The following is a 10,720-nucleotide window of genomic DNA, read 5'->3' as shown; positions in this document are numbered from 1 at the left end:
TCTCTCAATATTAAATAAGTAAATAGCCCTAGCTGGTTTGGCTCAGTGAATAGAGCATCTGCCTGTGGTCTGAAAAGTCTTGGGTTTGATTCCAGTCAAGGGTGCATGCCTGAGTTGCAGGCTCGATCCCCAGAAGGGGGTATGCAGGAGGCAGCCAATCAATGATTCTCATCATTGATGTTTCTATCTCTCTTGTCCCCTATCCCATCCTCTCTGAGATCAATAAAAATATATTCTAGAAAAAAGAAGTTGGGTGATGTGGGGCCCAAAGGGAAGCCCTTGAGGACAGGTAACACTGGGAGCTGCCTTGAATGAGGAGAAGGCATGCATGGGGCAGACCGCAGGCAGTCACCTCAGCACCATGCTAAGAGTGGCTGGAGAGGAAAGCCAGGGTGAGAATTCAGAGGCCCAGGGACTGGGCTGAGAAGTCCAGATTTCATCTTGTGGGCTCTTGATGTATTATTACCTCATTTAAGCCATATAACTCCTCCCCAAAGGATTACAAAAGGGAAAACAAAACATCTCTCTATTCTACAGATAAGAAAGTTGAGATTGAAGATGTGAGCAACTCCAACCATAAAGTAAGTGGTGGAACCAGGACTGAAGGCCTCCGAATACAAAACCTGTGCTTCCTCCGCTCCAGTTCACAGCATCCTCACTACCATCGCAACCAACCCAAAGGCAGGTGCTGTTGCCCAGTGCTCGCCTGCTCTGAGCCAGGGCCCAGACAAGTTCAAGGTCCCTCTCCTCAACTCTCAGGAACCTGCAGAGGAATTAATCTTCCACCACAACCTACAATTTCATGGCTGAACAACCAAAGTTCCCCACCCAGGACAGCCAGCTCTCAACCCTCAGATCCCTTCTCCATATTGTTGGCCATTTGTTCTTCCTGGGACACCCACACTCCATCCTCTATCTCAAACCTGGCTAACTCCTTCTTGCACTTCCTACACACAGCTCTCATGTCACTTCCTCCCAGAAGCCATCCATAACACTCCTCCCTCTCCCTGTGTAATTAGGTGTTCCATCCTTGTACTTCCAAAACCCCTCATGTGCTCTACAACTTTCCATATTGGATCGTATGGTTCATTTTCCTCATAGCTGTAGAGCCACAGTGGATACTCAATAAAGGATTGTTGAATGAATGAATGAATGAAGTCTTCTTTTCTGCTCACCCTGTCTCCCTCCCCTGGCCCCAGGCCTTCCTCTCCAACACTCTGCACAGCCTCAGCCAGATCTCTGGTATCTTCCTTCTGACCAGCTGTGTCCATCTGATCTCCCTGCGGGGCTCTGCCCTTAAGAAGCAAAGCCAGATACAGATGACGTCCGGAACCAGAGGAAATTCCCAGGCCTCTCTCCCCGCCGTAGTCAGAGAGACAGTGAGAGTTAACAGTCATGCGGCCTGAGGAAGAGAAGAAAGCCTTGGCCTGGGGGAGGTCACCAACACCCTCCTCTTTTGAGTCAATGGCTGCCTCTGACATCAGCAACAGCACTATGCCTCGGTCCTCCAGTGTCCCCACACCACCCCCTCCCCTCTCACCAGGGCCATAATTCTCCTCAGGATGGCAACAGCAGGGCCTTGAACCTTGAACATTATCTGCAGGGCCTGTCCCATAATAACTCCCTCCCACCGCCTCCACTGGGGGACCATGTGCACCAGGGCTCACGTGTACCAAGAAGGGAGGAGCAGCTGTCTCAGCAACCACCTGCACCTTCTCCTTCCAAGTCTACGAAAGGCAGAGCCCCCATCACCCCCCTCACACACACACACACACACACACACACACAATGAACAAGAGAGGCCAAGGCCTCTTCCTTCGGTCCTGTCTTCCCTTTGGGGCTCTTTGAGGGCTCAGAGCCAAGCCCATAGGCAGGTTTCCTAATTCAGAAGACATACTTGCACCCCCAGCTGCTTCCTCAATTGATCACCCAATAGAGAAGGAGCAAGCACCTGCTCTGTGCCCTGCTTGAAGCTGAGTGCTGGGGGGTGAGGGAGCTGGGTGGGGGCACCTGCCTCAGGGACAAACAGTCCCACAGAAGGAACAAGTGAGCACACACAAACCATTCCACAAATCAGGACGGAGAGATGACGCTCTAGGGGTGCTGACAGGAAGGGTGTGAGTCAAAGGAACAAGTCATTCCAGAAGGAAGGCTGCACAGAGGCGGGGCCCACCGTGGGCCTGAGGAAGGGGCCAGGGGCCTGGGGGCAGCCACTGCTGGCCCCTTCCCACTGCTTCATCAGGGATTGAAATGGGGGGTGAGGGCTCCAGGCACCAGGCCTGGCTTTGAGCAGGTCCTGTCTCCTTCATCCTTTCTAGAGGGAGGGAAACAGTGGGAGGTGGTGGGGACCTGCTACTGCTCCCTGATTTTTAGGCCTTCCCTCCGCCTCCGGACAGTGGTGACAGGGCAGGGAACTCTCACTGGAGGAAGGCCTGGGCCAGCGGCAAATCGGTGTGATTCTCTTGGCCTCCCAATATTGTTGCCAAGTGAAACAGGCTTAAAAGCAATTTCAAGGCCAACCTTAAAGGGAAAAGATTTCATCAGAGAGCAGCATGCAGGCTGGGCGGGTATGCGGCCCCCACCCCCACCCCCACCCCGTGGTGGAGTATGGAGAACAGCAGAGAGACTCTGCTGCCTCATGAGTCTCAATTAGAGCACAGGCCCCCAGAGTGCAGACTGGAGTGAGCACCCCAGGGCCCTGTCTTCTCAGCCTTTCAGCTCATGCCAGGCGCTTGGGGGCAGCCTGTCCTGCCTGGCTGCTTCCCTACAACCAGAGAACTTACCAAGCAGAGAACTCCGCCTCCGGACCTGATTAATCCATGCGCTGGGGGTTGGGCATGGAGTGTGGGTAAGGGTGTAGGGTATGCCAGGCCCAGGTCCCTCTCCTTGTGTCTCTGGCCAGTTATACCCTCTGTTTGCATCTTATGGGGACACAGCCCTGACGTATCATCCTTGTGCCAACACAAACCCCTAAGAAGGGGGAACTATCTCTGACTAGGGCTTTGGTGACGTTATTTATACAAATGGCTGAGTAAATAATTGAGCAGCTGAACATACGAGTGTCTGGGGGCTGCTGGGAGCTGTGAGAAGATGGACTAAAGGTGAGATTTGTGTTGTTGTCCCAGCCCTGCCACTCTCTGGGGCTTTGGGCTCCTCATCCAGGGTCTCGAAGGCCTCTACCAGCTTCGACCGCTAAGTTCTTAGCGGACACCTGGGCACTGAGGCGGCGTCTTCCTAGGCCCCGTGTGCAGTTCACAGAGCACCTGCAGAGCAATCACCTGGGAATGTTTTTAAACAAGCTTTCAAAGCCTCAATTCTAGACCCTTTAAGTCTGGAGTTTCTGAGGATGAGGGCTAGAAAACCTGTTTCAAACAGTCCCTCCCGCCCCCTCCACTCCCCCAACCCCATCGGATGGTGTCTGCTTTCTTCTAGACCGCCTTTGCCTCACTGCTTCCTCTCTCCCCTCCATCCACCCAGTCTGGCTCCAGCCTTTTCCTCCTTTCTTGCCCTGTTCCACCCCCTCCTCTCCCCACAAATGGCCAAAGCAGCAGTGTGAAGCAATCCCTCTCTCCTTGACCCCTTCCTTTGAGCAGTGAGTGATGGCTTTTTTTTAATCTCCTGCGATTAACCGCAGCCTTCAGCTGGGAGCATTTAAGACACAGAACGCAGGGTCACAGCCACAGCTGCAGGACCCAGAGGCAGACCTTGACGGGCTCGGGAAGGACGGAAGGAACCGCCTTTGAGAGTAGAGGCAACAGCAGCCGCAGCAGCTACATCACCACGACCAGCCGCCAGGAAACAATGCTCCAGGCAACGTTTAAGCTATGTGCTGGGAGCTCCTACCGACACGTGCGCAACATGAAGGGTGAGCTCCCTGGGGGACAGGGCGCTCGTGGTGGTGACCAGGACTCTCAGGCACCTGGCTTAGTGGGGGAAACACTGGACTGGGGGCAACCCACTCAGATTCCTATCCCAGCTGTGCCTCTTATTGGGCGATCTTGTCCCTTGAGGACCTCACTTTTCCCACTGGAAGAACTGGGCTGGAGATCAAGATGCCTTTGACCCTTCTGGGTTCTGTAATGTCTGGTCTCCCCTCCAGGGCTCCAATCTCCCTTGAACTCTTCCTGACTCTGCCTCCCTCTAGGATTGGTCCCAAGGGTAGCAGGAAGGACTAGCCACAGTGGTAGAGGTAGGACTAAGCCTGGACTCCAACGAGCCAGGCTGGCAAGCCTAAGACACAGGCAGGGAAGAAGAGGTGGGTGGGGAGAAGGAAAAGAAAGGGGAGTAAGACAGCAGAAGAGCAAAGACCCAGCTGCTGGCAGCTACACAGACCTTCAGGGACTGGTGTCTTCAATTCTGCTGTGGCAGGATTTTTCTGGTGTGAACAAAGCTTCTCTCTTTCAAGAGGGAAACTCTGGTGCAGCTCCTGCCTCCAGGCGGGACCAGGCAAGCCAGCCTAGATGGGAGGCAGATTTCTGGGCCCTGGAGGCAGCCTGGTGCAGTGTAGGGAGCCCTGGACTGGGAGTTGACCTGGCTCTAGTTCAGGTCCCTGCTAGGAATCTGTATGTTCCTGATCAAGTCACTTCCCTCTCCCAGCCAGTTTCCTCATCTGCAACAAGATGAAGAGGTGGAAGGGCCATATCCAGGCAACAGTTTCCTTCCCTTCCTGCAGGGTTGAGGCACCAGGCTGTGCTGGCCATTGGCCAGGAGCTGAACCGGAGGGCCCTGGGGGGCCCAACCCCCAGCGCATGGATTAATCAGGTCCGGAGGCGGAGTTCTCTGCTTGGTAAGTGCTGAGGCTTCCGGGCTTCTGCCAGTGGCACGAGGCTCCCAGGTGCAAACACTGTGCATGTGGCCCTTGTCCCCGCCACCCCCGGGTCCTCTCCCTGTCACCTGCAGTGTCTAACTTGACCTGCAGGCTGAATCCTATGGCTTTGGTCTTGGCTCTTCAGAGGAAAGAGCAGGTCCAGAGATCAAAGGGAGGAAAGCTGGTGGGAGGCTAGGGGAGCGGTAGGAAGCTTGGTCTCTCCTTGGCTGTGTGTCCAGGTTCCCGGCTGGAAGACACTCTCTATAGCGACCAGGAGCTGGCCTATATCAACCAAGGAGAGGAGGCCATGCAGAAGGCCCTGGGCATCCTCAGCACCCAGGAGGGCTGGAAGAAGGAGAACCAGCAGGTGAGGGAGTGTGTGGAGGAACAAAGCCAGCTGGGGGTCCCTGCTCTTCAGAATTCCTGCCTTGTGCAGTGTCACTGGGTGACAAGTAGCTTTGAGAATTCTCCTTCCCCAGGAACATATCAAGTATTCCCTCCCCCCTCAAAGACATCCTGTAGACGGGCATTTGAGAAACACTGTTCCTATATCCTGCCCTCCAAATACACTGTACACCTATTCAGCAGGGACCCTGGGCTAGAAGTTCCAGTGCCAAGGAAGCCTGCTGACAGCTGAGCTTGCAGGGTGATCTGGACTCACTGCGAGTGGGCTGGACTAGAACACAGGTGGCCCATGCCTTCTGGGCTCTCTGCTCCTGAGCACTGCACCTTCACTGGGAACCAATAATGAGGCCCATGTTAGAGGCCAGTGGATCTATTGAGACTTTGGTTTTATCTTCACTGAAAGCTTACATGCTGCCTGTTGCCCAAAGTTTAGGTCAGTGGTTCTCAACCTTCCCTATGCCGCGACCCTTCAATACAGTTCCTCATGTTGTGGTGACCCCCCAACCATAAAATTATTTTCGTTGCTACTTCATAACTGTAATTTTGCTACTGTTATGAATCGTAATGTAAGTATCTGATATGCAGGATGTATTTTCATTGTTACAAATTGAACATAATTAAAGCATAGTGATTAATCACAAAAACAATATGTAATTATATGTGTTTTCCGATAGTCTTAGGCAACCCGTAAAAGGGTCGTTCGACCCCCTGGGGTCGCGACCCACAGGTTGAGAACTGCTGGTTTAGGTAAAAGCTTTCCTTCTCCAAATTAACAGACTACTAGATTGGGAGTCAAGAAATCTGGGATTTAGGCCCAGCACTGCCCTTGGCTAAGGGTCTCTGGGCAAATCACTGACCTTCTCTGGCTCTACATCTTTCTTGGATGAGGAACTGGGCTAAAAAAATCTTTAAAATCCCACCCACCATCTGTGTGTGTGTAACTAGTTGGTTGTAGACCAGATTTTTCCTACTCCCACGATCCTGGAGCTTCTGAAGTCAAGTAAGGTCCTGCCCATCAATACTTGCCACCAGGAAAAAGGGCCGAGGGAGCAGGTGGCCACCTCTGGTCTTCAGCAGATGGACAGGCTTGTGGCAGGAAAGATCACCTGCAGTTTTACTCAGAAATAGTTCCAGGTTTCCTGCTACTTAAGAGTTCTTCTGTCTCCTTCCTGCCTTGCCTAGAGTTGTTTATGTTCTCTGGAGTAGGAATATTTTCCTCTAACTTTATCCTGGGGCTCCTCTTGCTCCCTGACAGGCCAATGGAGACAAAGTGCTGAGTAAAGTGGTCCCAGATGTGGGCAAGGTTTTCCGGCTGGAGGTGGTGGTGGACCAGCCCATGGAAAGGCTTTATGAAGAGCTTGTGGAACGCATGGAGGCAATGGGAGAGTGGAACCCCAATGTCAAGGAGATCAAGGTGAGGAGAGCCCAGGTGTGAGTGACGGGGCCCCAGGAGAGCCGAGTCGGAAAGGTGGCCAACGCTGTGAGTGGTGGTGCCTTACCCCAGCACTGGCTAAGCAGTGATTCTGGTTCCCTGTGACCTGGTAGGTCCTGCAGAAGATTGGAAAAGACACAGTGATCACCCACGAGCTGGCTGCAGAATCAGCAGGAAACCTCGTGGGGCCCCGGGACTTCGTGAGTGTGCGCTGTGCCAAGCGCCGAGGCTCCACCTGCGTGCTGGCTGGCATGGCCACGCAGTTCGGGCAGATGCCTGAGCAGAAAGGTGTCATCAGGTAATACTGGCAGCAGGCTCAAAAGCTCCCTTTCCTAACACAGGCCTGGGGGCCAAGCATGGCTCCAAAAACCCAATCCTTGGTCCCTACTCTCAACTTCCTTTTACAAAGGAAGATGCTCATTTTCCATTGCAGGGAAGACTAGATCAGCCCTACTTATATAGCCAGTTTGTCCTGATTCTCCCCAAAAGTTTAAAGACCTTAATTGTTTTCTAAAGCAAGAGGTTTAGCTGGTATGGTTAGGTGTGGCTGTACTAGTGATTAAAATATAATCTGCACCACTTAGAACCCAGCTGCTCCCCGAGTTCCTCAGGGGCCCCAGCCACCACCCTAGACCCTTTCCCCAACCTCCCTCTTATCCAGCAATTATAAGGGACCACAGGAAGCCTCCAGGTTCCAGCTCCAGTTCTAATCAGCATTTGTTCTGATAAGCTGGTAACCATGCCAACTGTTAAATACCACCCTTGGCGAAGGCCACTTCTCTGATGAGATTTGGAAAGACAAGTCTAGTAGAAGTGTGGCTAGTAGAACTCGTCAGCATGAGCGAACTGAACTGGCCTCCTGATTCAACTTCTCTTCAACTGACAGAGCTGAGCATGGCCCCACTTGCATGGTGCTCCACCCTCTGGCTGGGAGTCCATCAAAGACCAAACTCACTTGGCTGCTCAGCATTGACCTCAAGGTGAGAGGGGCATGGGAGGTGGCACAGTGGGAAGGTGGTGAGAGAAAAATAGTTCACCACTCCCACAGGGAATAGGAAAAATCCTTCCATTTAGAGAGAATTAGACTGTTGAAGGGAGAAGAGATTTGAGTAATGGCTTGATATTCAACCATCTCTCAAAAGCCTGCAATGGCTCCTTCTTACCTCTCATATCAAATCTCAACTCTATAATTATTTTTTTTTTAAAGGGGAAACTTAGGCCCAGAAAGGTATGCTCACTAGCTCAGGGTCACACAGCTGGGAAGATACGTCTTAATTTGTCTTGAGAACAAATCCTGTTCTTCTGACACTCTCATGACAGCAGGGCAGCAATGCGGTCCCTCCCGCAACTACGGAGGGACCGTGGTCCCAATTCCAGTCAACAAGGTTGCATCTATAAACAGAGCTAGAAGACTAAGACCAAATCGTAATGTGATAGGATCCAGAGGTTTCTAGAGTGGACCACCACCCACAAGATGGTCAAATTCTTTCATCTTTTACTCTAGGGATGGCTGCCAAAGACTATCATCAACAAAGTCCTATCACAGACCCAGGTGGACTTTGCCAACCACCTGCGCAAGCACCTGGAGTCCAGTCCTGCTCCTGAGGCCAGGTGTTGAAGACCAGCCTGTGGCTTCCCACTGTTCCCGCTGCATTGGCTTGTGTGCTCATCAGGAAAATCCCTCCCAGAAGCCTGCAAGTCTGCTTGAGATCATCTGGGGACTGTGGGTGGGGTGGTAGTATATTTACATTATGATATTAGGACTCAGATTGGTAAAATTTTAGTACCAAGAAAATAGGGATGGGTCTCATATAGAGGTCAAGCCTTCTAATTTCATTCACTGAATAGCTGGGAAATGAAGGTTAAGGGTCTCAAAATATCTGTAAAATTTTTCTCTGGCCCTTACATGTCTACCTAAAAACACCTTAAAATGCTACTAGCTGAGAGAGGGTGCAGAGGGTGCTAAATACAAGGATTGGGACCTCATGCTTTATGGGCTCAAGAGTTCCACTCCCTGCAGGCAGTGTGTGTGGAATATTAGGGTCTTACAAGAGGGGCTCCAGCAACTCTTTGGCCCTCCACCAAGCAAGCAGAGAGCTGCACCAAAGTGCGGGCAACTCCCCACAGCAGGTGCCTTCCAGAGACCTAGTTCAGGTTTTCTTGATAAAAAAAATACAAAAATAATTATTAGGCTGATTTCCCTACTACTTCCACGAGCACCAGTCAGAGTAAAGAATCATAACTAATACAAAAACTTCAGTCTGTACCTGTTTTAAAATTCTACTCTTAAGAAATCTATTTGAGTAAATGTCAACTTCATACTAAAAGAGTCCTAGATAAAAATCTTAAATTTTAATTCCCTAACTCATTAAAAGGAAAAACTACTGGAAACTTATATCACTCAATTATTTAGAATCTGTTATCAAAACCTTTCATAAAATTTAATTTCTAGGATAAGCACAAGCCTAATTCTTAAGAGCACTAAAATTGGTACCTGATTAATGGGTATTCAAAGGTGAAAATCATGACTGAGGATTTTTATTTACTTAATTAAAAGGAAGGATAGTCTGACTTTGGGTGGTAAACACATAATACAATATACAGATGACATATTATAGAACTGTACACCTGAAACTATATAAGTATTACTAACATTAAAAATAAATTTTATTATTTTCTCATCATTAGTGACTATTTAGACCTAACAAGGCAACTGAATCTTTACTTCAGTCTATTGTATCAGCTCTCAGCTTGGCTCAGGGATGCCAATTTCTCTGCTTTAGTAGGTCAGTATTTTACTATTTTGAGAGATGGCTGGAAAAAGGGGTAATATGATGACAGCAAATTCCCCTTCTAAGAGTCAGAAAATTTATGCTTTAAAAATATAAACTGGGATGGGGTTACTTTGCTAAAATGTATACAACTTGAAGCTTTCCCATTCTAGTGCTAATAGCATTGATGATTTATACCATTTGGAAATAGAGTTCTATCTTATTTATTAAACAATTAGCAACAGCAGAAATTCTGATATTTATTAAGGTATTGAAAATTTACAATTAGAGATATTTATTATTATTTATTCTGATTGTTTCATTGTTTCTTGGTCTATTTTTGAAATAGGTATAATTACTGTTTATCTGTCCAGGAGCTTCAGAGTGAGAGGGGATAGTTGTAGAAGTATTTTCTAGAACAGAAATATCATCTACTCCCCAGTAAGAGAAAATAGTTGTTTGAAGAAGTATAGAGCAATATATACCCTGGTTTCAAAAGAGAACATATCAATAGTAAAGAAATAGGCTTTCAACACATAACATGGTTTTGAGCTTGATTATAATTTGCCTTCTTCAAACTATGCAACTGTGTCTTTGAAATGACTGGGGAGATATTCTCCCACTTGTTTAACTTTGAATAAAGTAAGTTGTAATGATCTATTTACAAGACTAGAGTATTCTTTGAGCCCTTCCAATGAACTTTGTCAGAACACACACATTTTGAACATCAAGTATAAACAAACAAAATCATTATTCCTTCTACCTCTGATTTACGAAAGCCAAATGTACAAAAACTAATTTTATCATTTAAAAAGAGTAGGTTGTAATTATATTTCATAATTTGTATTTTACATAATTACGTATGTGGTAATTTATATTATAAAGAATTTACCTCCAGCTTCCTCTAAATAACAACCCTCATCTTAAAAGTTCTTCAAGCCGAAACCGGTTTGGCTCAGTGGATAGAGCGTCAGCCTGCGGACTGAAAGGTCCCAGGTTCGATTCCGGTCAAGGGCATGTACCTGGGTTGCGGGCACATGCCCAGTGGGAGATGTGCAGGAGGCAGCTGATCAATGTTTCTCTCTCATCAATGTTTCTAACTCTCTATCTCTCTCCCTTCCTCTCTGTAAAAAATCAATAAAATATATTTAAAAAAAAAATTCTTCAAACTCTGATGATCCAGAAACTTTGTAGCCATGTTTGCCCTTTAAGACCAGTCACAAGTAAACAGGTGTTTAAGGGTGACAGACTGAGACTCCAGCCTAAGATCATACTGATTCAGTGTGAGGTTTCCTGCTGAGATGT

At 48.7% G+C, this 10,720-nt stretch overlaps 1 protein-coding gene across 1 annotated transcript; it reads left to right on the top strand.

Moving 5' to 3' along the window:
• Positions 1–3,801: 3,801 nt before the first annotated feature.
• On the top strand, positions 3,802–8,262 carry STAR (steroidogenic acute regulatory protein; the record flags this gene model as incomplete). Its single annotated transcript, XM_081082681.1, has 7 exons — positions 3,802–3,865; positions 4,673–4,786; positions 5,047–5,174; positions 6,468–6,626; positions 6,758–6,942; positions 7,531–7,624; positions 8,149–8,262. The coding sequence occupies 7 exons, from the start codon at positions 3,802–3,804 to the stop codon at positions 8,260–8,262; spliced, it is 858 nt and encodes a 285-aa protein (XP_080938807.1).
• Between the last annotated feature and the right edge of the window lie 2,458 nt (positions 8,263–10,720).

Source organism: Myotis nattereri (genome assembly GCF_964212035.1).
Source record: "Myotis nattereri genome assembly, chromosome: 2".
Taxonomy (NCBI): Eukaryota; Metazoa; Chordata; class Mammalia; order Chiroptera; family Vespertilionidae; genus Myotis; species Myotis nattereri.
Note: the sequence above shows the minus strand (reverse complement) of the source record. Positions and strands in the feature narration are given on the sequence as shown.